The 27,695-nt window shown below is 35.5% G+C and overlaps 1 protein-coding gene across 1 annotated transcript in view; it reads right to left on the bottom strand.

The window, feature by feature from the left end:
- Positions 1–27,695, bottom strand: part of nes (lysophosphatidylcholine acyltransferase 3 protein nessy) — a 389,051-nt gene that overhangs the window by 41,030 nt on the left and 320,326 nt on the right. The window contains exon 11 of the mRNA XM_090408067.1: positions 20,937–21,084. Within this exon, the coding sequence (XP_090264193.1) occupies positions 20,937–21,084 (148 nt within the window). The remainder of the gene's footprint in view (positions 1–20,936; positions 21,085–27,695) is intronic.

Raw genomic sequence — 27,695 nt, 5'->3', positions numbered from 1 at the left:
ACTCGAATTCATTGTTGTGATTTAGTATGAACCTTAACTTAGAGTGAGTTTTGTTCTATTGAATAATTGAATTTTCTTAACTGTAATTGTTTTGTGCTTTTCCAATAAACAAGTTTTGTACCTTAAACCTGAGTTTATGCCTGATTACGAATTCAAACCACCACTTATGAAATAGAACCTTTTGGTGGGAAGGAATTAGATATTATTGTTTAAGTGAGATTCAGGTCACGACTGCTAACTGAATCTGCACAGCGCTAGAGTAAGATTAATTATTGTGTGTATCCCTTTTGAATTTAGAATTGTTTCCCTGAACAAGAGTCTCTACTGTTATAGGATATTGGCTGGCACAGCATAATAAAAATTTTGCCAATATCCGAAGAGGAAATAGATCTGAATTAATATTTTAAAGGCACAACAGTAGATTAGAAAGAGGGCTATTTAGAGGCAGAAAGAGGTATAATATAGAGAAAGTAACGACATAACACTTCCATTCCCTGGGCACCTTTCCAGCAGCCAGACTTTCATTGAAAAGCCAGGTCAAAGGCGCTGTCAGTTCTTTAGCACATTCTCTCAAAACTCGTGGTGAAATACCATCCAGTCCCACTGCTTTACTGACATCTAGAGTACTCAGTATTTTGAACACACTCTCCTCCTGCGCCTCTAAACCTCGAACCTGCCTTATCCCTCTAGTATTAAAATTTACTCCTCCAGGATGAAATACTCCAATAAAGTGTTCATTGAACAATTCCATTATGTCCTCTGCATCAGTCACTCTATTCCCATTTTTATCCCACAATGTCATTCTTCCACAATTATTTCTCCTCCTACAAGCCACATAGCTAAAAAATCCCTAGGATTTTCTTTGGATCTTAATGAGAATCTTTTCTCATAATCCAGTTTTGCCTTCCTCACCATACTAGTCACTCTCCTTTGCCTGAGTCTTATATTTTTCATGCATCTGCTCTTCACCGCTCTCCTTGTATCTCTTCTATAGCCTCTATGGAAGAGATATAAGGACCACCTGCAGTTCCTGTTTAATATTGTTTGTCATCCACTTTACTCCAAATTGTGTCCTCTTCTTCACTCGTGGAATACAGCTTACTATTGCTGCTAACAAATATTCCTTCATGATTTCCCAAGCACTAATGATATCCCGTCTTTCCAATTCCTCCCTCCATGAAACTTCCCCAAGTTGACGGCTAAGACTATTATAATCACCTGCATTATAATTCCACATACGTTCCCATCTCTTTGATACTACTGCATGTCTGTTCATCCTCCAAGTCAAAACCATATGGTCACTCTCTCCAACTGGTGGGAGAGAGATGTAATCTCAGTTATTATCAAGTCTTCTGATGCTATGACCAAATCCAAAACTCTTGAACCTCTTGTTCCCTCTATTACATGTTGCCTAAGACACTTGTCCCTCAAGAATTCTAGAAATTCCATTCCCTTATTGCTACATGCATCTTCCTCTCCCCAATTTATACTGCTGTAGTTAAAATCTCCCATAATAATCATTCTTCTTGCACTTGCTAAACTCAACTGTCTAAACATATGCATCTCTTAAAGAAAATAGTATGTCACTAATAAAGCAGAAATTCAAAAAAGGTCCAAATACACCTGTGCATATGATTATTAGTTAAATTTTATTCGCTGTCACTTTCTGACAGTAGCCACATTCTTTTCTATGAGACTGGAATTAAATCACTTCCATCACTTGAAACACTTTGGCCATCCAAGTCATACTGCAATGGCAAAATGTTCTCTTCAGTAAAAGGAACTAAATCGGCACTAATTTCCAATAATTCTGAAGGCTAATTTTTTTTTTTTTTATCACGAACTCTGTAATTATTCATTAAAATCCTGTTTTGACTGGATCTTTGTATAATTCTTCATATCGCACCATACATGACTTCAGTTCACGTTTAAACTGTTCAGCTTTTTCAGTATTTGGATCGTGTGTAAGTAAATGACTTGGCAATTCTACTAGCCATTTGAAGCCTTTCTTCAATTAATCCTGCAGTGAGTAGAATCTCATCATCATCACTTTTTTCTTTTTCATCGAAATTCTCAAGGATGACAGCTTCTGTTATTTTGTCATCACTAACATCAATTCTTCCATATCTGCAGACTAAAAATCATTAAATCCTCCTCTGCCAACTGCATGTGCTAATCTGATGATATTGGGATATTCAGTTGTATGCAAAGGTACAGGGTTTTTCTTTTTCACACATTCCGGCCAAGTAGCTTTCCAGCATGCGTTTAAAGTTGATGGTTTCAATTCTGATAATGCAAATAATAGCAAGTTTGATGTAATCCAAAATAGAAAATTTCTTCCTCACATGAATAACTGTCAATAAATTATCCTTATCTAGTTTATCCAAAATGTATTGGAATGTTCTTCTTATGTAGTAAGTTTTGAAGGCAGCGATCACACCCTGGTCTAGTGGTTGTATTAAGATGTGGTATTAGGCAGCAGAAAACAAAATTCCACATTTCGGTGTTCTAAAACAGGACAGACAGGCTCATTATCTATAATCAATAAAACTTTAAAGCCCAGATTTTTTTTCCATTAAATAGTGTTTAACTTCTAGAACAAAATATTGATGGAAACATTCATTAAAAATTTCTTTTGTGACCCAAAGAAATTTTTATTTGCCTTCCAGTGCACTGGTAATGTGTTAAAATCCATACCTTTCGTTGCCCGTGGGCTTAGGGATTGATTAATGAGTAACGGTTTTAATATACGATCTCCTGAATCATTGCTGCAATAATAGAATCCTTAGCTGCTTTAAAGCCAACAACGCTTTTTTTGTGATTTCGCTATATAAGTTCTACTTGGCATTTGTCTACATTCTGTAGTGTAGAGTAATCCCTCATATTTAAAACATTGAGGGGGGGGGGGGTCCCCAAACAAGTTTAAGTACATATGTACTATACTAGGAAATGATAATTATAATAGAAATACCCTTTTTAACACAACTGAATTCAAACAGAAACCCATGTTGATCCTCATACAGTATCATATTTTTATGTATCCATTCTTGAATTCTCTTTTCTAATAATTTTTGTAGTGCTTTTACCACCACAACTGAGATACTGATTGGTCTATAATTTGCTACTGCAGTCTTAGAATCTCCCTTATGCAAATTAATTATTTTGCCCGCTTTCCACTCCCTTGGAACTCTACCAGAGCAGCAATTTAAATTAAAGAGTCTAGTCAAAAGCATTGGCAGTTCCTTTGCATATTTTTACCCTAGCTGAATCCTATCTAATCTCACAGCTGTATTTACATTGAGATTCTGCAATATCCTAAGAACCTCCAATTCACCCCTCTCTGTTCTCACATTAGTGTCTGTCACATAGGTTAAAGCAATAACCTCACTAGAATTATACACCCTTGCAAAGTGGTCACTAAGTGACTCAACTATTTTATCTGCTTCTGTCTCCTCGTGACCATCATTCTTCCTCTTACTTGCCACATAACAAAAGAACTCTTTGGGATTTCCTTTGGCCTGCTCAGCTAGATTCTTCTCATAATCTGATTTTGCCTTCCTTGCCATGCTAGTCACCTTTCTTACCTGAACTCTATACTGTTCATGAGTTTGCTGGTCACCTTTATCTTTATATACCCTCCACAGCATGTTCTTCTTCTGCAGCTCATACTTAATGATATTACTCATCTAACTCCTACTTAATTAACTCTCCTTACCCTAGGAATACAATTTAATACTGCTTCTTCTCGATGACCCTTAACTATATCCCATGCACTACTAATATCCTTACCCTGCAGTGTTTTATGCCATGGTGCAGATTTAAGCTTTTTCCTAAGCATGTCATAATCACCTGACTAGTTCCACAAATACCCCTTCTTGATATTCCTCATGTTTTATAATCTCCCAAGTCAAGACTGCATGGTCACTTTCTCCATGGCCACTGGTATGAGAGTTATACTTCTTTAGAATTTTAGCTATCTTTTCAGATGAATATAAAAATACACAAGATAAATGATCAAAAGTGTTGCTATCCCCCTCCCCCCAAAGTGGCAGAGGCAGTTGATATTTATGACAAGAGTTACATCACTAGCTCAATAGTTCATAGCTCTGTAAGTTGGTATGAGATCCTCACAATACTAACTCATACAGACAGAGAGATTTGTTCCTGTGACACACATATATATATATCATTCATCTGAAAAACTAGCTAAAGTATTAAAGAAATATAACCTTCCCACTATGTTCAAACCACACTTCAAACTAGCAACCCTGATCCACTCATCAAATTACACACTCCACCCTCTATCACATTCCAGAGTGAATGCAATGCCCTTTGACTCTAATTTAGCCCACCATGATAGGAAGATCTGTTAATATCTGCCTCAGGAACATAAGAAATACATTTGCTACCATCCTTAGACAAGTGAGGACTGGCAGACCATGCATTGACACTCCTTTACACCAATGTTCCATACAGAACTTGTTACAAGTAGGAGAGACTATTTTTAGAGTTGGTAATGGCTATGAAACACTGTCCTAATTCCAACAAGTATGGCTGCATTAATCTCCCAAAAATTTAGGCCACAGCCATCAAACTTTAATGAAAAACAAATATACTTCGTATACTGAAATTAACAGTACATCATCAGTGTGTGGCTATAGATCAAAGAGCGAGCATACAGCAATTGATTTACCAATTAAAAATGCTAGATAAATAATATTATAAATATTAATACTATTCTTGATATTTACATAAGATGAGAATATTCCAAACTTTTTTTTTGGGGGGGAACAATCATTCTGATTCAGATTAGGTTGATGTAAAAGGAGGCTTAACAACTTTCAAAGAAAGTTGTGAAGGTTGTGAGGCATTTGTATTTAAACCTGCTTCTATACTGAAGACGAGCTTCATCCCACAGGATGCTGAGTTTAGTATTAACGACATGCTATACCAGGGAAACTGCCATTTTGAGAACTGATAACTTGACTTCTCCAAATTAACTTTATGGTTATCTGCCCATAGAGTCTGCTATGTAAGGACATTAGTTCTGTTTCAGTTACAATTTGAATTGTTTTCCACAATTACTTAGGTCAGTGCTGTCACAGTCAGTAGTGCACTCAGGATTTAATCTGGGAAGGGGGGCACGAGTTGAGTAGACGATTTGAGAATACACACTACGCATTGCATACAACCTATGACTGAGCATCTGCAATGATCGTTAATTCATAAGTAGTATAGAAATAGAAGACATGACACAACATAAATAAAAAGAAAGAATTTTAATTAGGAAAAGATTTTAGAAAAATTTTCTAGTCCTTTTTTCCTTTTTCTTCGGGGGGGGGGGTACACCACTGGTGACAGTTATAACTGTGCTCTGAATATGCTGGTTAGAAAACCAGCAAAATATTAGTAAGTCTAATATATATATATATATATATATATATATATATATTACTTTCTTGGTGTTGTTTATACTGTGAAGTACTCACAGATAAGCTTGGGTGTTGATGGTTATTTGTGACTTAATATCTTAACGGTATTAACAACAATAAACAATTTAATCAAAAGATGTTTTATTAACTGCTTATATTTTGCTGAATTTCAAATCAGCATCATCAGAGCACAACGCACTTGTACACACAACAATGAGTAAGTAAAACAATAAAATTGCAGTGTACAAAAGATCCCAAGTCCTATTTATGGCGCCCTCTAATGTTGGGAAAAAAAAAAAAAAAAAAACATTAATCTTTAATAGTACTGTTATGGATCCCCCCCCCAAGCAAACTTTTACATGGAACACTTTGAAAACAAAGTACTTACCAGTGTTATATTTATGTGTATTTATATTTTATTCACTTTCTTTACTTTCAATATCTACCTTCAATTCTTTATTTTAATTCTATATCTATATTCAATATCTCGTCCTTGTGTTAATCGATTTACTTTATTTCTGCCTTAAACTGATTACCCTGATAATCCTATCTTAACACAAGCTATGGTACTAAACTACGAAGGCTATCTATCTCCTTGGCAGACTACTTAGAGTAACCACGTGTATTGAACTCTCAGACAAAGGGCCTATTTCCTTGTTGGAGACAAGTCCCTTGTAATTACTGTCTGGAGTTGTTTCCCCATCAGATACTGGCAAATTTATTTGTTCTGCTGCACCAGCCAGTATCCTTAGATTAGGAGGAATCCTTAACCAGGGAACTTCTCTCAGAAATTATAGAGGTGATTATCCCTACACTTATACTTCAGCACCTAATTATCTAACTAATTATACTCAATGATGTTTGCAATCGTGGCCTATAAATATTCAATTATTCTCCGCATTAGGTTCCGAATTTATGAGCGATCAGTTGAATTCAGGTACAGGCTAATTGCAGGTTAAAACATAAAGAACATTTATTAAGATCACTAAATTGTACATAGTTACATTCATTCTCACTATTAGATTAAAGTCATACTCAGGTGAAGAGCTATCATTGATATTTAGAACTTAATTGGAAATTTAACATAGGCTCCTTTTAAGATTCCACTCATTTGACTGTACACAATACATATATCAAAACTCTAATCTTCTCAATTTATCCTATCAAGCTATGTTAAAGGCAATAAATCATAATTATCACACTCTGAGACAAATATACCTATAGAGCTAGACCTTTGCAGTTAACGCTAATCACCTAAAGTTCCTCACTAGAATGTTCGTTCACACTTAATACTTAACTGCAATTCACACTTATTTTACAGCATGCTTCTCTTCTAACATGAGGGAGAATAAAACATTACTTTACCAAGATAGTCCACTTTCTGCATACAGTACTGGGTTCTCCTTCCTTGAAAACTTAGTTTGGAACATCGTAGAATTACCTTTATGCATGTGGTCATACATGGTGTACGTCTCGTCTTCCTCTTTCAGCACGACTGGTGATCTGTCCACATTGGTCTGGTTCTATTTCCGGTGATCCTATTCCACATCGTTGTCATGAATACGGGAACTATGGCTGCCGATATAGAACATCTACGGGCTATCCTGGATCCATCACGAGGCGAGATAGAACCGCTCATCCGAAAAGAGCAGGTCAAAAACCAAACGGTTATGACTTGAGCAAGGGTGAAAGTGCCATGATCAAAAAGCCTTCTGCAAGGGGGGACTAACCCTTTTTATTTCACACCTTAGCACCCTCTTTTCTCTTACGAATCTTTGCCTGACACTCACCTTCTTTTCCCACTAGTCCATCCAAGTCACCGCATTTCCTTAGGTCTTCTGCGAATTTGAGCGCGAGCTGCTTTCCGATAATTTACACTGCCGCAAGCGTAATGCTCACATATGGCTGTTACAATTAACTAAAACATAATTCTTCACACAGAATAATTGCCATTTTTGATTCACGTTTTGTATTATTATATAAATTATTCATTCTATATACTCCTTTCACAATCAGTTTCTATACTAAAGCTCAAGTATCTCTTAATTGTTTTCCAATTCTTGTTGAATCCTGAATAAACAAAATTAAAAAATAAAATTTTCCATTCAAGATTCAACAACAGCTACATACAAGCCACTAGTTTGGTTACGCTATGTAGATGATGTGCTTGCCATTTGGCCCCATGGACAAGACACTTTGGATGCATTTGTCACCTACCTAAATAGTCAACACCCCAAAATCTACTTCACAGTAGAAAAAGAATCTAATAACTGTTTACCATTTCTTGACACATTAGTCACCAGCCTTTCAGATGGATCACTGTCTTTTTCCGTTTACAGAAAGCCAACACACATAGGAAGATACCTACATAAACAATCACATCATCATCCAGTTCAACAGTATGGCATTTTAAAACCACACAGAGCTAGAGCAATTTGTTCTAATGATACAGCTCTGACCACAGAACTCAAATATTTGCACCAAACATTCTTAGCCAAAGGCTACAATCCCTACAAAATACTACACAGCCCCATTACTCCTCCCTCCCCTAATACACAGGAACACAACGTGACCATCTCGTTAAACTGAAAGAAATGCTCTTGTACTACCTCAGTAGATTTCAGCGTAGGCACCTTATCAGAAAATTACACTGAGAATGAACTCTGTCGGCATGACAGTTTTCCAAGCAATCCTTTCAGGATGAAATCAGTTCTTTTTTCTGCCGAGATAGTCTCCTTTTGTCTTCAGTATTCTATAATACACGCTATTTCGAAGAACATTATTTAGAAGAAACACGATTTTCTGTCTTGAAACAAATAAAAGGTTCTGTCTTTAGTATAATCTCTTAACTAGAACAAACTTATGAAGAAAAATAACAGCACAGCAAATTACTAAAGGAATATACTTCTTTCTGGCCTCTACTGTTAATCTGTTTAGCACAGTATTTGTCCAGCCTTTTTTCTTTTCTTTCTTTTTTTTTTTTGTAGTTATTATTTTATTTTTCTTTGTGAGTTTGTTTCAGTTAAGAGATAATGCTAAAGACAGAACATTTTGTTTCAAGATAGAAAGTTGTGTTTTCTTCTAAATAATGTTCTTCGTAATAGTGTATATTATAGAATACACACCTTTCATTAAAAGGAGACTATCTGGGCAAAAAAAAAAAAAGAACTGATTTCATCAACATGAAAGGATTGTTTGATAAACTGCCATGCCAACAGAGTTGGTTCTCAGTGTTTTTCAGAAAAATTATAAAAATCTTCTAGATTTTTATAATTTTTCTTTCACCATTTGAAAGAAACTCTTTCAGATAACATTACAGGATTCCAATTCAGTTTCTTTAACTTTTTACTCCCTCCAACTCTTGAAGGAACCCACATTCTCATTGCTGTGGAGACCACAGCAATGAAATAAAAAAACTGGAGACGAGTACACTTGCTTTAAATCAAATGGTTTAAACTAACACGGAACTCTCCCTGTAGGACAAACAATATGTAAAATAAATTTTCAGGTAAGAAAATAGTTTTCCTACACAGCTTCAGCCTATTCAAGTAAAAGAATTATAATTTGTTGATTTAACTTTAGATTAAATTAAATTTAGATTCAATTTAAGAGAAGTTTTTGAACTTGAAAATTGTCAATGCATTTTTTTTTTTTTTTTTTAAATAAAAGATGCCAAGAAATTATAAGAAATTATATTCATGGTTTAATCCTTTATCCAAATGTAAGCAAACAAAGTTTGTGCCTAAAGTATCTTCAGGACTGGGCAACTTGTATATAGAGATTAATGATCACATTACTTGCCTTAGTATCCTTATGGACATTTATTATTATGCTATACATTATAGGAAGAGTCAGTACCCAGACCGGTTTATTTTCAATGCCATCATGAAACACTGGGTCTGCAAGGTTAGCCTAGTGGCTTTGCGCTTCGCAACCATATGCCTGGGGAAGGAGTGTCCTAGGTTCGATTCCTGTCGGAGACGTGAGGAGCTGAAGGATCTTCCTCATCCATAGCCAAGTTAGCCGGTCTTGGGCGTGGGCAGTAGGGTTTTTTCTGCCAGTTTATCTGGTGTTTTTCATCCCACAAGCAGGCAAACCGGCCCCGTGAACACACAGGGATACAGCCAAGAATACCTTGAGGCATAGGAGTGACCATTCTATCCTAGTATTTCGGTTACGAAATCCAAGCATGCTTGGAAGGTTGTGGGCCTTAAAGGCCTGTTAAAGCCATTGGGATAGATAGATCATGAAACACTGCTAACGTTCAGTAACAAACTTTGTAACATAAAGTTACAAACTGTTTTAATAATTTGAAAATTTTACACATGATTTATCAGTATCATTTGTGTTCTCTGTGTCAAAACAAAGAGATAAGTGAATTTAATAAATTTAGTTTAATCCTTTATCCAAGTGTGAGCAAACAAAGTTTGCGCCTGAAAATATCTTCAGGACTGAGTTAAGGTAGTACAACACTGGGCAACTTGCAGCAAAGGTGGATCAACCTCTCAACTCCTTGTCTCAGTATCTCCCATAATGCACAGCATATCTCCTTGCAGATATCTCCTATAGGTAAGGATGACCTCTCCTATTGCTTCTGACTTAGTATCTCCACTCAGAGCCTGGCTCCCACTGACGAGACCTCAATAAAGGTCGAAACCATTATGGGTAGTGCTCCCCCCCCCCTTAATGCATAGCAGTATACATGTCTGCAAGGAGATGTGCTGTGCATTATGGGAGATACTAAGACAAGGAGTTGAGAGCTTGATCCACCTTTGCTGCGAGTTGCCCGGTGTTGTATTACCTTACCTCAGTCCTGAAGATATTTTCAGGCACAAACTTTGTTTGCTTACACTTGGATAAAGGATTAAATTAAATTTATTATAGTCTAACCAAGTGAAAAATAAACTTTCAACATCTTTCTCTAAATACAGAGTAATTTAATAATAAGTTGGCACACCTGTTGGCAACTCCTATAAGTAAGAATGACCTCTCCTATTGCTTCTGCTTTAGTATCTCCACTCTGGGCCTGGCTCCCACTAACGAGACCTCAATAAAGGTCGAAACCGGTATGGGTAGTGCCCCCCTCTTAATGCATAGCAGTATACATGTCTGCAAGGAGATGTGCTGTGCATTATGGGAGATACTAAGACAAGGAGTTGAGAGCTTGATCCACCTTTGCTGTGAGTTGTCTGGTGTTGTACTACCTTACCTCAGTTCTGAAGATATTTTCAGGCGCAAACTTTGTTTGCTCACACTTGGATAAAGGATTAAACTAAATTTATTATAGTCTAACCAAGTGAAATAATAAACTTTCAACATAAGTGAATTTAATTATAATGTTAAATTAAATTAAACAGCAGAGCATAAAAAGAAATTTCATTATAATATTGCAAATGGGGGAAGAAGAGTATTAATGCATTTAATTATATCTCAAAATGTTTCCAAAATATATATCAGCTATATTTATTCGACAAAACATTTGAAAAGTGGCAGGGCTGTCCGCCATATTAATGTTCACCTAAATAATTTCAAAAGTTTGGCAGCTCTCAGCCCATAAAGTGAACAATACCATGTTTACTCTCACACTATTGTCCAATTCTTATTGCTTTCCAGTTTTTGTATGCACTTATATTTTAGGTATTTATGCATTTTTAAAATCTTGTGTTATATAATTTCACATCTTTGTCTTTTTTTTTTTTTAGTCTTTACCTTTCTATATATATATATGGAGTGGATTCCAGTTAATTGGGACACATTGAACTAGAACATTTTGTCCCAATTATGCAAAATTTTATGGAATAAGCTAAAATATCACAAAAAGTTAAAAATGTTTAAACATAGACAAACTTTCAGTATACTTACGACTATTACACTTTTTTATAAAATCTTTATCAAGTAGCTTTATTTTTATCCTCCTACATGTTTCGCCAATCTGTTTCTATTGGCATCCTCAGGGGATACAAATCAGTAAGCACAAAATGAAGGTTACAGACTAGGTTATAACTGATGGTTCTAAATCATACAAAAATTGGTATTGTGCGTGACAATGTGCGTGTCTCATTAACGTGATTTATTCGTTATGACTCATGACGTAATTGATATTTAATGATCTGATAAAAGTTTTCCAAATTTCTGGTAAAATTAGACCTTGATTCTTGTTTAGGTTTTCAGTTTTACGGACGACTGTAGCTGCTTCTTTAAAGGTTCTTGAATGGTAGTTATCTTCTATGTATGGCATAAGGCTCTTATCCCACTCAATGTGATGGTTAGTAGAGGCAAAGTGACATGAAAGGCCTGAAATGTCTTGTCTGTTATTTCTGACATATCCTATGTGTTCTTTCTTTCTCGTTTCGAAGCTTCTAGATGTCTGACCTACGTAACTAATACCACATGAGCAAGGAATATTATATACTCCAGAGTATTTGTAGAATGGGTGAGGATCTTTCGGTGATCTTAAAAATTTCCGAATAGTATTGATTGGTTTGAATGCCACTCTGATCTTGTATGGTTTTAAAAGGTTAGCTAATTTTTTGGAAAGGTTGTTGACAAAAGGAATTGTAATTGTACTGATGTATTGGACGTCATCACGTTGTCGATGTGGTATATCAGTAAATAGAATCTTGTTATAGAGTCTTTTAGGGTAACCATTTAAAGAAAGTTCTCTGGATATTGTGGTTAATTCCGTTAGTAGGTCATCCTTTTCATCATACATTTCAGTATACTTTTTTTTTAACCATGTTTTTGTTTTTTAAAAAAAAATAAATGTGTATATATGTGTGTGTGTGTGTCGGTATCCCTAAAGAAGTTAATTATATGTAGGTATCTATCAAAGAAGCATATTTTCCCTAACACTTATTTTAGAGAAATTTATCGAGAGTACCCTGACATGTTCCCTTTCTTGACTGCAACTGAAGAAAATCAGCACAGGTATCTAATTCAGATAAAGGACTGCCTTCATTGCCTTCCCGCATAAAGTAGCATTGTAATGCAGCAATAAATTTCCTAGCTTCCTGGTTAGTCACTCGCTCATGTTCAGGTGTGTCATTCTCATTACTTTCTTCCAGGGTCTTTTAGGTGTTTTGTTGCAATTTGTTCAACAACTGCATCCTCACAATCTTCATTTTCATTGTAACATTGAAGGCTATTGTCAATGCATAAAAACTCTTTGTAGTTTTTGACGTGTTGCAGTTCCAAAATAATTTCATATTCATTAGCAGTTATATCTGATATTTCCATTATATCTGATACGTGAATTCTTAAAGCCATAATGAGCAAAGCATTTTTGAATTCTTTTGCTGCTTATTTCTCGCCAACTATCTGCAACAAATTGTACTGCCTGTAAAATGGCAACCTTTGCACTGATTTCTTTAGCTGCTGAAGATGACATCAGTAGATTTTCTTCAATTGTTTCAAGGATGTAGAGTTTACCAGCCTAATGCAATACAGTGTCTTCAAATTTTTTATGACTCCTATGTCCAGTGGCTCTACCAGGGATGTGGTGTTAGTGGGAAGAAATTCAAGTTGAAACGTTTTTCAAACAATACAATTGAGGGTGTGACACATTGGGATGCAGAATTGCCATTTTTCTGTGGCAATTCTGCATCCCAACTCATTAGCCATTCCTGCAAAATAACAGAAGTCATCCATGCATTCTTGTTGGCATAATACTAGCAGTCACTATAATTAGAGCTGTTACGCTGTCAAAACGTGTCTGCTCTACTCTGTACCTGGCGCTGACTGACAGCAACACTCTCTATGTAACTCACTATACATGCACCATCTACAGCCACTGTTCCAAAAAAGCAGTAAGGTGACCCAAATAAGTGAAGCAACTTTTTATATTCTCGATTTGTTTCCTCCTTCAATATTTGTCCCAAATAAACAGCCATCATGATTAACCAATGTGCCAGTTGGCATGTTATGCACTTTTAGTGCTCCAGTTCATATCCCAAGTTTTTTTCATCATTCTTTTATAATTTCATACCCCCCCCCCACAACAAATGACTTATCCTATTTTGAGGTAAATTTAATACACAGTTAACTTAGTTTCTGTACTGTTTCCACCTAAAACAAGTTTAATCCACCAAGATAGTCCATGATATCATAACTTTCAGTAATCAATGAAATGAATTCCTTCCTTTCATAAATATAACTTTAATCACATCTCATGGCATAATCAATAAATCAACTGTAGCCAAAAACAGTTCATTAAAGTTGGAAGCTCCATAACATGGCTTACATATACATACATACATTTAAACTCAAGGAGCAACATGAACCTAAAGTTCAGAAAACCACTATGTAGTAACTTTATTTTCCCGACATTTTAACCTTTATATTAAGGTCTTCATCTGAAATATATGAGGGGGTACCCAAAAATAACTGCAATTGTTTATTTTTTAAATTTTATTAAAGTTTATAATACCATATTCTTGTCTCCTTCAAAGTACTCCCCATGTGAGTCAATCACTTATCCCAACGTTTTTTCTACTAGTGGAAAGAGTTCTGGAACTGTTCAACTGGAATACTATGAGGGTGGTCTGAAAGTTCTTGGCCCAACAATGAAAAAACGAATTTATAATTTCAAAATTATTTATATTTTTCAACATAATCTCCCTTAAGACTAATACATTTATTCCAGCGATGCTCCAGCGCCATTATCCTGTCACTGTAGTGGTTCTCAGTAAGATCTGCAAAATACCCCTCTACAGCTGCAATCACTTCTTGATTCGAAGAAAAATGCTGACCAGCGAGGAAGAGTTTTAGTTTTGGGAAGAGATAGAAGTCAGAGGGAACCAAATCTAGGGAATAGGGTAGATGTTCCAACAATTCATAGTGCAGATCCCTTAATTTTCCCATTGCCAAAACACCTTTGTGGACAGGTGCATTGTCCTGATGAAAGATAATTTTTTTTTCTTCTGCAAACCGGGTCTTTAATCATGAATTTTTTTTGTCTGGTCTAGTTAAAAGATTGGAATAATATTCCCCGGTTATTGTTTTACCCTTTTCAAGATAATTAATAAAGAAAATGTCTTTAGCATCCAAAACACCGATGCCATGACCTTTCCTGCTGATGGAACCGACTTTGTCTTCCGTAAAAACAGTGAACAACTGGCTTCTGTCCACTGTTTTGACTGCTGTTTGCATTCTGGTGTGTAATGGTGAATCCAAGTATCATCCATAGTAATAAATCGATGCACAAAATCCATTTTATTCTTGTTAAAACACTCCAAGCAGTGTTCAGAGATTTTCATGTGAGTGCATTTCTGATATGCTGTGAGCAAGCACGGCACCCATCTTGTGCAAAGCTTTTTCATTTGCAATTGTTCATGCAAAATATACAATACATGTTATTTTGAAATGCCTATAGTTGCAGCAGTTTCGTGCACTTGGTCAATGATTTCTGGTGGTGTTACACTTTTTGGATGTCCTTCACATGAATCATCTTCAAGGCTGGTAGCCATGTTCAAACTTGGCAGACCATTTCTTAATTGTCGAAAACGAAGGAGAAGAGTGCATATAGTTTTATGAACTTTGAATGAATTTCTTTTGGCCTTAAATCTTCTTTTACAAAGAATTTTATAACCGCACGATACTCAATTTCATCCATTTCAGACAACACTTTTGCTTCAGACAGCCATATAAAACAAACTACTTGATAGATGACTTGTAATTTCACATGGATTAGATGCTTATGACAGATGTACCAACTTAGAAAAAAAAAATCTTGCCATCTATGTTCAAGGCCAAGAACGTTTCAGACCACCCTCGTATTTATGGCCTCCAGTGACTTTTCTTTCAATCCACATCAGCAAACTGCTGCCTTTCATTTTTTTTTTTTTTTTATATCTGTGAGAATAAAAAAAGAAAGTCTCATGGAGAGAGAGAGAGATCAGGCGAGTACGGAGGGTGGGAAATAATCACCATGTTGTTTTTCATCAAGGACTGTTGGGCAGCAGGCCATGTGGGTTGTTACATTATCATGGTGCAGCAACCAATCTCTGATACTCCACATTTCTGGCTATTTTCGTTACACACTATCACGCAGTCTTCTCATAATGTTGAGATAAAAATGATGGTTCATTGTCTGTTCACATCAAAAAATTAAATCAACTGTCTTGACATTTGTTTGAATTTAAGATGCCTATCTTGGTGAATTTGCATGTTTTGTTTCTGTATCATAACTGTAGCATAGATTGTCTTTGGTCACAACTTTTGAAAGAAAGTTCTGGTCATTAAGAACTTGCTCCCGCCAATCACATTAAACATTCACACAATTTATTTTTATTTATTTATTAATCCTTGTGAGCAAATGATGCACTAATTTAGCAGACACATGTTTCATTTGCAAATCTGTTAAAATTCGCTGACACAAAATGCATAACATATTCGTCTCTTCAGAAACTTGCTCAATGGTCTTTTGGCAATCTTCATTGATTGCCTGGCAAACCTTTTTGATGCTTTTATCATTTCTGCTTGTTGAAAATCAGCCGGATAGTGATTGGCCTTTAACTGACATGTCCTCATTTTTGAAATGGGAAAAGCCACTTGTAGATCTGCATTTTATCTAAATCGTTGTCCTTAGAAAAGGCTTGCTGAAGCATAACAATAATTTCAGTTGCAGTTTTACTCAAAAGAAAACAAAATTTTACACATGCTCTCTGTTCTGTGTAGTCAGTCAACCATCACAAAATCACTCAACTTGTGTAAGTACTAACAAAAAAGCACCCAGAACAATGAATCAGTTCACACAGGGTGATGCCACTTGCCAGACTGGTGCAGAAAACTGCACACTCACGATGCCCAGCAGCATCATCTGTAACTAGAAAATGCACATGTGCATTTTCAGATTGTGCATTCAGATTCCAATTATTTTTGATATCCCCCTCATACACATATATACAAACTTTTAAACTTATACAATAATTAAGTCAATTTATCAAGTCAGTTTATTTATTAAATTATCAAAAACATTTTAAATGTATGTTATCCTGAAACATGGAATATGGAAGAAGTTACATGTCCATGGTTAGAAGGAGAAAAGAGAATAAGATCTTTAAATTTTATTTTGAAATATGAAATTAAAATGAATGATTTTAGAGATTTAGTGGAAATGGCTTTGACTGGAAAGCTACAAAACGAAATTCCCAGCATGGTGAAAAAAAGCGAAAGTGATTATGGCAACAATTGCAGTTTGTAACGCTGAAGCCAAACGAGCTTTTACTGTGATGAATAATATCGTAATGACGAAGAGATCTTTTCTCACTAAAACATATTTTGGATTTAATGACAATATGTATAAATGGGGAAATCCTTGAATGAATTTAATCGAAATCCCTATGTCAAATCTATTCTAGAAAATAATACATACAACCATACAAGAAGGAAAGAAAGGGGGGAAATAGGTGTGGCAGCTGTTGTCATAAGTATTTCCTTAAAGTAATTGTTTGTAAATGTTAACCTGTAAAGGAGTGAGTTTTTTTCTGGGTAAATGTGCACAAGACAGTTATTTTTTTTCATGTAAAATCATCTCATCGTCTCGAAAGTGATTTTATTAAATAAAATATTATAGTTACTGTTACTACCACTTTACAAATAAGAAGACACTTTTGGTAATCACATATAAATAAATAGGACTATAAAATAATGCCCCTTGATTGGTACCGTTGATTATCACTTGAAGTATAAAAACAAAAGAGAAATCTAACATATTTCAACATCATTGTGTTTAGATAATATTTATTTATTATTTTATAGATTGTTTGTCATAAAAACTTCTATTGCAAACAAAACAAATTTCTTTTGTTTATAAAAAATGTGGACTATTGCATATGTGCGATTATAAAAGATTTTATTCTTATTATATTTTGATAGTTAAAAAATGTTTTTCTTATGTAAGATAAATTAACACAGATGATTGCATGCAAATATTTCATGTTTAGATCATGAAATATTTGTTTAAAAATGAGCCTTTACAGGTTGATTGTCCCCTCATACTTTTTGATTGGCATCTGTACACAAGCTGTATTAAAACGTTTTTGTGTGAAATATGGCCTTTTTTTTTTTTTTGCTCGACGATGCGAGCCCTTTGTTAAAATTTCCATAGCTCACCACTGTACACACACCAGCTATCATACTTATTCTTGAATTCATTCACACTGCTTGCACTCACAACATCCAATGGCAATCCATTCCAATCATGCACCACCCTCTGAGAGAAAAATCTAGCCCTCACACCCTCCATAAATTGAAAACTTGTATGATCCTTTCAGTAGTTTGTAAGTCTCAATCATATCACCCCTATTTCTCCCGTTTGAGCTTGTTTGAATTTGATGATGATGACACACACACACACACACACACACACACACACACACACACACACACACACACACACACACACACACACACAGAGTTGACACTTGAACAACGTGGGGGGGGGGTTTAATGGCCCGACACAGTTCTTCCTCTTCTCTTAAAGTCAAGTTCTCAGGATGAGCAGAAGATTCCGAGTATGGATCTCTCACCCAATCATACATTTGTGTTGTGTTGGAAGGGGTGGAAAATAATGCTCCATTTTTATCATCAGTTCTTCCAGGTGGTTATAATAAGACTTGAAATTTGATGATATCCTTCTTTACTTTTAAGCCCCACCAGTAATTAAAATAAATCAAGATTCCCTTTTGCAACATGATTTTTCCAAAGATCCAGCCTTCTTTTAAATCCAAGAATCTTGTCACTTGAAGTTAATATATTTTCTCCAGGGCTCTGCAGTGACTTGTTCAGCATATTAATGTAATGAAAAATGTCGACTAAATAGACTAGCATCTACAACCACTTTTTATCTTCAAAACACTTGGCAAAATCTTGTTTATTGTTTTCTTGAAAATATCTTTGCAATTCATATTTTAGCTTAAACACCTTATTTAGAACTTTTCCTCTAATTAGCCACCAGATTTCTGTATAGAGCAAAAGATTTCTATGCTCTTTGTCCAGGTTTTCACACAGATTTTTAAACATTCTGGAGTGAACTGGCCTTTGTTTAATGAAGTTAACCATTTTTGTGGCATCATCAAAAACTTTCTTCAGCTCATCTCCAAGAGATTTTGACATCAACACTTCTCTGTGAATAAAACAGTGTGTTGAGACATCAGCATTTTCTTCTTTTACGTGAGAAACAAAAACCTCTTATGGAGCCAACCATGGATGGAGCACCAACAGTACAGATGCCAATACAGTTCTTCCAAGAAAGACTTTTGTTTTCAGATATGAGGATAAAATATTGAATATACCTATTCCTCTGCTTGTCTTAGGTAATTTTTTACAACAGAGAAAGTTTTCTTGAATTTCATCCTCATTAACAAATCTTACAAAAGCTACAATGTAACAGTTATTGGTAAGATCTGACGACTCGTTAACTTGGATGGAAAAACTGCTATTTTTCAGTTTATCACACAAAATCTTGTCGACGTCATTTGGCATATCATGGATACGTCAACTTATCTTACTCTTTGAAAGTGGAATATTTTCAATTTCTCGTACTGCATCTTGTCCAAGCATTTTACCCACTATAATTTTCCATGCTAGCATTATTAGGTTCTCACCTGTGTGACTTTTCTTTTTTCTGTGCAATAATTTCTGCTACCAAATCACTGGCTTCCTGAGCCTTTTCACTGACACTGAATTTATTCATAAAAACTGCACTGTTTCTTTCGAGATTGCAATAGCGTTTTAAAATAATCAGCACTTTTATTTTCCATATCGTTGATTTTTCGTGAAATGTATTTTCAATTTTGGTGGAGCCATTGCTGTATTTGAAAGTTGTTTGCCATGGACTAGACACAGTGGAAGAGGACAATCTGGATCACCAGTCAATATAAAGCCTATTGATAAGTAATTTTCATTGTAAAGACAAAACTTTTTTGTATTTGTGTTTTGAAATTCGGTATGAGATTCTAATTCTTCATCACTAGCCTCTTCAGAATTGTCAGGATTTTTTCTCTTCAAAAATTCCACATTTTAACGGTTAGAAATTTCTATAAAATGTAAAAAAGATGATAAATCAAGAAAAAGGGGAACAACCCCATTCAGAACAAACTATGGATATATCGAATTGAAAGTGTGAATATATTTTCAGGTAGATTAGCTAACAGTGGTTGCCGTGTAACTCTCATGAAATTGGTCTTGAAACATTAAAGGCATTAGTTTTTAAAACAAATTGGTTAAATTAAAGGGCCGAGAAAATTAGTTTATAAAACAGATGCAGTTATGTTAGTAATATAATATTTAGTAAATTAATAAAAAGAAATTAAACAATCATGAAAAATCGGGTGGCCCCCCCGTTAATGCATAAGTACCAAATAATGTAATTAATAATATTATTTAAGCATAATTATTATTTATTTGAGTCTAACTTTCATAAATACATAACACCTAAATGCACAATTTATAACGATATAACTAATAAATTGATGAAATAACAAAAATCGACTGCAACCTGAAATAAAGGAGTAACCTTCCCAAAAATTACAATCACCATAAAGTGCAGTTTAGCCAAGAAAACATACAAACTTTTCATATTAATGAGTGAATTAGTGTGAACGAGTGAATAATGAGTGAACGTACCTACACGCTAGAAAACACATTGGATTGATAAGAGACCAACTGTGCTTCTCGCTTGCACTGACTCATAAGCGACATTAGCTAGCGCTAGATCTAGTTCCAGTTATGTTATGATAAGTGGATCACAGACAGCATTGCCTCGAATCCTAGTGGGAGTTAATACAACTAATGCAACCTTATTCCTTTCAGAGAACGTTTATTATTTTCTTCCACTGTTTAAGTTCATTTATTTGCCACTGCTATTCATTATTATTTCTTGCAGAACCCCGGTTGGGAAACGCTGCCCTAACTGAATGAATCATTAAGTTTTTTATTTTATGCTAATTAATTTAACTAATTAATAACAGTTGTGATTTAATACTGCATCTTTGTGTTTGTTTACATTTCTCGACTGTGAATGGCCATGTAAGTGGTCGTGCATAAGTTTTGATAAATTTTCACTTTTTTATAATAGATTTGTGTATATTTGATGGCAGTAAATGATAAAATAGACTAGTGTCTGCATATATTTTATGCAGCCATGACATACCTAACTTTTTTTAAAAATTTTTTCGATATTTCTAAGCTACGTGGTTCATCTGCAACTCTTTTCAAATTGTCGAAATCTTTAAAAAAAAATTTCCAATATATTTATTCAAAAAAACCCCCACATATATATGTGGAACCATGCAGTTCAAACCTGCATTCAAGAGTCAACTGTATATATAACATAGCACCTAAAACATTATTTTTGTGTTTGTTGTTTTGAGGCTTACTATAATTGCCATAATGAATTATCAGCCCAAAATAAAGCATATAAAATCATTGGAGTTTAAAAAAAATAATCAAATTCAAGTTGTCTGAATTTATGTGGATGAGTAAAGTAACAAGAAAGCAGCTTACATCTCTTTCCATCTTCATTACAATAAACTCATTGAAAAAACATATATAATAACCAGAATGCAAACCATGCCATACAGCCAAGAAGAAGAGGGTTGCAATTTGGGATAATATTTTGCTGCCTAGGAACTTCAGTCTTTTAAAAACATACCTAATAGAAAGATAAAATTTCACATTAACAATAAAAATATCAACAACATGTTTCAAAAAAATTTTATAAAATTTAAAGAAATTAATGCCATTTCATTAACAATTCTGAAAAAATATTCTACATATTACCGTAGAACAGCAAACCAAAATGACCACAAAATTATAACATCCCATCTTATTCTTACATGTTAATGGAAAGGTCTTTCACAAGGGCAAGCAATATGGTTTAAAATTAATTTTTATTTATTTATTTTGTATCCAAACACAAGTAGTACAGTAGTAAGTGGTACAACATGATTTACAACAAATTAGGATACATTACAATGAGACAGCTTAGATTTGGTAGGTGAATTATACAGGGAAATAATAATTAAATATGAAAAAAAGGAAACTATACGTAACTTATATACAATAAATATGGTCAGATGTTCCTTCAGTATCTTGCACACTCAACTGCTCTTTCTGTGCAGGATATAAGGTCCTTTTTTGTGCAAGGTGATAGAAGAAAGGGACAAGAAAGAAGGTGTTCCATGGACTGGGTTGTCCCACACTCACAATTGTCTGGGCCAGTGAGGTAGCCCCATTTGATGAGGTTTTGTTTGCATCATCCTGTCATCCAGAGTCTGTTGCGGCTTTTCCAAGTATTCCAGTCCAAGTGGGCACCATGTGGAAGATGTTTGGGCTGTTGGAATACCGGTATTATTTTCAGGATATAGTGCAAGCCATTGTTGAAGTCTTGTCTCTGGGAGGTTTTTAGGTGGTTCAACAGTTGTCAGGAAGCTATGTCGGGATCTTAGTCTTTGGGGCACTGCGGTCTGGCCGAACACTGGGTGGCATTCATCATCCATTTGTCTGCTTCTTTCATCAGCTGAGAATGCAGATCTTCGAATTGAAGGGGGTGCAATACCAGCTGAAGTATACAGGTCTTTTAGTGGTGTTGGTTTCAGGCATCCTGTAATTAAGTGGCAGCTTTCATTCAATGCTTGATCAAGTTTTTCAGCATGGCAGGATCTGGACCATACTGGGCAGGCATATTCAGCAGAAGAATAGCAAAGGGCCAAGGCAGAAGATCTCAGTGTGCTAGAGTCTGCACCCCATTTGGAGGAGGTAAGCTTTCTTAGTATGTTGTTTCTTGCATTCACTTTTGCCTTTGTTTTTTCTATGTGGGTTTTATATGAGAGGGTGTGATTGAGAGTCACACCAAGGAGATTGGTTTCCAGGAATGTTCTATATTAGAGCCTTCCCAAGAAATCTGTAGCTTCCTGTTGGCTTCCTTATTGTTAAGGTGGAAAAGGCCAGTCTGGGTTTTCAAGGGGTTTGGTTTTAGTTGATTGCTGATATGGTATGTGGTTAGACTATTTAAGGCAAGTGATAGAGTAGTTTCAATGGACTTGAAATTTTTTGACTGAGTAGCTATGGCAAGGTCATCAGTATAGATAAAATTTCTAGTTCCTGGAAAGATGGGGAGATCATTGACGTAGATGTTGAAAAGTAATGGTGATAACACACTTCCCTGGGGAGGCCATTTTTTTGGTGGTGCCAGCGGCTCTTCCTACCCCCAAGGTCCACATAAAAGCACCTGTTTTCCAAGATTGATTGGATCAGGAGGACAAGGCAATAGTCTCTAGTTATTCTGTATATTTTATTTCTGAGTGTGAGATGGTTTATGGTATCATATGTGGTCTACAAAGACTACTCCTGTGGCTAGTTTTTGCTCATAACCATTTTCAATATATTGAGTGAGGTTGAGAATTTGTGATGTACAGGATTTGCCTGGTCTAAAGCCAGCCTGCTCAGCAATAAGATGGGGTTTGATTAGGGGTTGTAGCCTATTCAAAATTAATCGTTCATAGAGTTTAAAGAGGTTGCTGAGTAGTGATATAGGTCTGTAATTTTTTGCTTCGGTTGGGGTTTTCCCTGGTTTCAGAAAGGGCCACCACTTTGGCATGCCTCCAGATAGTTGGTATCCTTAGGGTTCTGAGGCAAGTGTTGTATAGGTTCAATAACCACTGTTTAGTCCTGGTTCCAAAATGTTTAATCTGTTCATTACAGACATCATCAAGGCCTGCAGATTTTCTAGGTTTTAATAGGTTTATGGCAGCGTTGAGTTCAGTGATGGTGAAATCTAAGTTCATCATATTTTGTTCCTCACTTTGGGTTCTAAGTATCTTATTTTTTGTGTGTGTTTTTTAGTGAATTTTCCATTCAGCAGCAGCTGGTGAGCAATTTGATTAGCTGTTACCTGCGGATGCTCATATGGCTTAGTGAAATCCTTCCTAATTCTGTTGATAAAGTTCCATGCCTTTCTGCTACTATGGGTCATATCAAGGGCTTCTATTTCTTTTTTCCATGAGGAACGCCTTTCCTCTGCCATCTTGGAGCATAATTTTTCTCCTGCTAGGAGAGTCTCTTCTGAGAAGGGATTGGTGTGTAAAGTTTAACTAATCAGCATACTGAGTTGTATGTCACTGGAAAGGCCTGGAATGTAGTTTGTGCGGCATCCTTGGGGGATGTGTTTGGTGGAGATTTTCCTCAGTATTTTTATGAATTCTGGATACTCTTGAGGGTTTGGGGGACTTCTTCCACAGAGCGGTCAAGATCTTCCATGAACCCCTTCCAATTAGCTTTTTGGAAATTAAATTGTCGTCTGTAAGGGACAGTGTTAGGCATAATTGCTGGGTTGAATTAAAGCATTATAGGTCTATGTTGAGTATGTGGAATCGGATTTAAAACCTTTTTAACACAGATGTTGGATATTTTTGAGCTAACAAATACGAGGTCAGGGTTATAGCCTTCTTCCATCTGCCACTGTTGAAAGATGCAGGGAGTTTTGGATTAAAATTAATGATATGATATTACAGGATAGTTAATACTATATAAATAACATGCTAGGTCTCTCAACTCCATACATTCTCTGGCCATTTTGTCTGCTCTACAGGATAACAAAACATGAAATATAACAACCAGTTCATTTAAGAAATGAAGCTACATAATCGTAAGGTACTTCCACAGACATCTAGAAGAAATGTGAAGAAGTGACTGAGGGCATCTATGCATTCCTTGCACATTCTGTTATTAGGTATTCACTTGGATGCTAAATAAACAAGAAAGTAGTGGAAATCTGAGATTCAGTTGAACAAACTATATTCCACATTAGCTGAAACTACATACATATATACAAGCCTCAGTAGCTCAGTCGGTATAGACAAAGTCCTTTGGTTGGAAAGACCTGGGTTCGATTCCCAACAATGATGTGAGGAACCTTTATCTAGTCTCTTTCGATGAAAGGTTTGTTAGGTTAGCCGGTCTCATACGGAAGTATAGTTCGCCCACCGATTAGAGATCCTTCGACACTTCTGCGCATCTCAGAAAAAGGAGAATCCATTCCGATAATAGGGTAATCAGTCCGTATTGCGGGATGAGTTGTTTATTATTACCAGTAGAAAAATTAACTTCTCTTTTATGATTATTGTAGTTAACTATGTTGCTTGTATAACAGTTGGAAAATTTTACCTATAAAGCACGTGATTTCGCGTGTTGGCGACCAATTCGGACGCCCTTCATTTCTTTCTCCCCTTCAGCATGAATCGACTATTCTTGGAAAGACGCGAAGCAGGGACCTGGAAACGGTGGGCGAACTATAAGGGTTTTTTTTTTTTCAGCAGGAAACTCTAGTTTTTCATTCCCGAGAACAGGCAAACTGGAACACACGCATCTACAGACATAGGACACTCTGGGAGGAATAGGGCTAACCATCTTATCCTTGAATTACGGTTAAGAAATCCAAGAATAGTTGGAAGGTCGTGGGCACTTAAGTGCCTGTTAGAACCACTAATGAATGAATGAACATACATATATATATATACATTATGATGGTATACTGGTATCCAGAACCTAAGGACAAACAATATTTCTGAAGATTATAACTGCAAATTAAGACGAATCAGCTTGTGGCAATTTGTATAACTGATGATTGAGAGTAGAAAGGGGGTACACAATCAAATTTTCGAATTGCATGGTGGCACTCAACAGGATAAAAGGCTGCACTAAGGTTGTAAAAACACAAATCGCTGTACTAAGCAATTTGTGTTTGAAGGAAGCTCTTTTTGTAAACGAATAAAATTGCAAACTTGGATGCCTTATAATGTCTCAAAGACATTACTAGATGATTTCATGAGGGAAGAGTTACTGAAAAGCTTGAAGAAAGACACAGAATTACTAATATTGCCAGAGAGTTTGGAATCTCAAACATGACATTGTATCCTGGCTCTGGGAAGCATTTAAAACCAATCGAATGTGTTCCAGGCATTTGCTAAGAAGTCGCCTCCCTTTATGGAAAGAGATGTAAACAGGTCCAACGACAAACCATGCGTCACACTGGACCTGTTTGCAAAGTCTTTAGGAGTCTGTACTCGTGAAGTGCTGCTGCAAGTGCTGGAATGCAAAATTCATATCTTTTCTCCTAATTGGTCATTTTTGAACTATTTTTTTTACTATTAAATCTCTTTCCCATAATCTGGTTAGGGTACCCACTAAGTTTAAGGGCATCTCATCTACTGGCTTTCTCTACAGATTGCTCTAAACATGAGTACTTGAATTTGAAACATCCTGTATATATTTATTAAATTTATTTTTATATGGCTCCCCACACATGAAAGCTTTTCGTTGTAAACCTATCGGATATTCATATAGTGGGTGAGCTAAGATTTTTTTCCATTTTTGATATATATTTGTATTTCTTTATTTTTACTATTGGTAACCCTGTTCTAGAAACCAAACCTGAAACTTTTTCAATACACTTCAGGCCTGCAATAAGCAGGGTGGTGATATAAAAAAAAAATCACAACCTTTCTCCATTAAGCATAACACAGTGCCATCTACAGTTATTACAGCCTCCATAGCTCAGTCGGTACAGATGAAGCCTTTTGGTCAGAAAGACCTGGGTTCGATTCCTGTCCATGACGTGAGGAACCTTTATCTGGTCTCTTTTGACTAAAGGTAAGTTAGCCAGTCTCATGAGAGTTAGGGGGATTTTTTTCACCTGGAAACTCAGGGTTTTCGTCCCTCAGAACAGGTAAACCAGTCTGCGAACACACACAGATCTACAGGCATAAAATACACACTTAATCCCTCATTAGGAGGGCTCAACCTATCCTAAGGGATGGACCTCATACAAAATAAATAAATCGAAGTTATTCATGTCCATTATAATCTGAAATTCATATATACAATGTATTTCTGTGTTTTATTTCAACTGCTACTTGTAATGCAAAATGCTGAAATATGCATAGCTTGGTCTCCAATTCACCATTTTGTGTCTAATCACGAAAATTAGTCAAATGTAGATGTTATTTCTGTAGGTTTATTCACTGTTAAAAAAGGAAAAAAAATTAAAAAAATTGATGTGATGTGTGCCAACAATCTGTATTTTTAACTCTGAACACAAAAAGTTCATACAAGGCATGCATTTCAGCTCATAATGTGCTAAGTAACTGCAAAATACCACATTCTGCCACAAGTGTAATGTACTGTTACTGTTCGGATGATGACAGTGTGTCTGTTGTAGTATATATGCTTCATTTGCATTACAATGTTCAATATTTTAAGCTAATCATGTGATACTGAAAGGAAGAAAAACTTTCTTCTTTTCAGCCATTTTCTGCCCACTGCTGGAAGAAGGCCTCCTCCAGTTCTTTCCACCTTTCTCTGTTCTTGGCAATGGTTGACCAATTTTCCCCAACTAAATTTGACAATTCATCACTCCACTTTCTTTTAGGATGTCCTTGGCCTCGTTTCCCTTATTTTGGAATCCAGTTCATTAGTATTGTGGTCCATCGCTCATCATCTCTTCTGGATAGATATCTGGCCCATTTCCATTTTAGTCACTTATGGTGAAGAATGATGTCAGTGATGCGAGTCTGGCTTCTTATCCAGGTGTTTCACTTCTTATCTTTTAATATGATGCCTAGATCAACCTCTTCATTTTTCTTTGAGTTGTTGTTAGTTTATTTTCCAGTGCTTTTGTTAGAGACCAAATTTCACAACCATATGTGATGACTGGAAGTATACATTAGTTAAATGTCTTCCTTTTTAAACAGAGTAGGACATCATTGTTTTGAAAATGCTTTTCAATTTTCTGAATGCACTCCAGGCAAGTTCAACTCTATTTATTTCCTTTTGGAGTCCACAGTTTAGATCAATGAGATGACCTAAGTATGTATATGAAGAGACTCTTTCCAAGAAATTGTTTTATATTATTATGTTTTTTGGTGTTACAAAATGATTAAACATGATTTTAGTTTTTTCTCTATTTATTTTTAGACTGACTTTTCTGCTTTCATGATATAGGTCTTCTATCATTATATTAAAGTATTCTGGAGTGTTTGCAAATATTATGATATCATCTGCATGTCTCATCATCATCAAATTCCTGCCATGTACCCTCAAGGGGTGTACAGGATATGATAGTACTACATGAAAAATTTACATCATTACTAACTTCCTATCTACAATTTTCCTCCAAATCAGTCTGTTACTTGTCAAGACTCCAATATTATCAGATCTTATATTTCTATCATCTAAGGCACTTTGTACCGTATCAATCCACCTATA

Source organism: Typopeltis vanoorti, chromosome 18, assembly GCF_054136105.1.
Source record: "Typopeltis vanoorti isolate ZY-2024b chromosome 18, IOZ_Tvanoo_1.0, whole genome shotgun sequence".
Lineage (NCBI taxonomy): Eukaryota > Metazoa > Arthropoda > Arachnida > Uropygi > Thelyphonidae > Typopeltis > Typopeltis vanoorti.
This window is presented reverse-complemented; position numbering and strand designations above follow the sequence as displayed.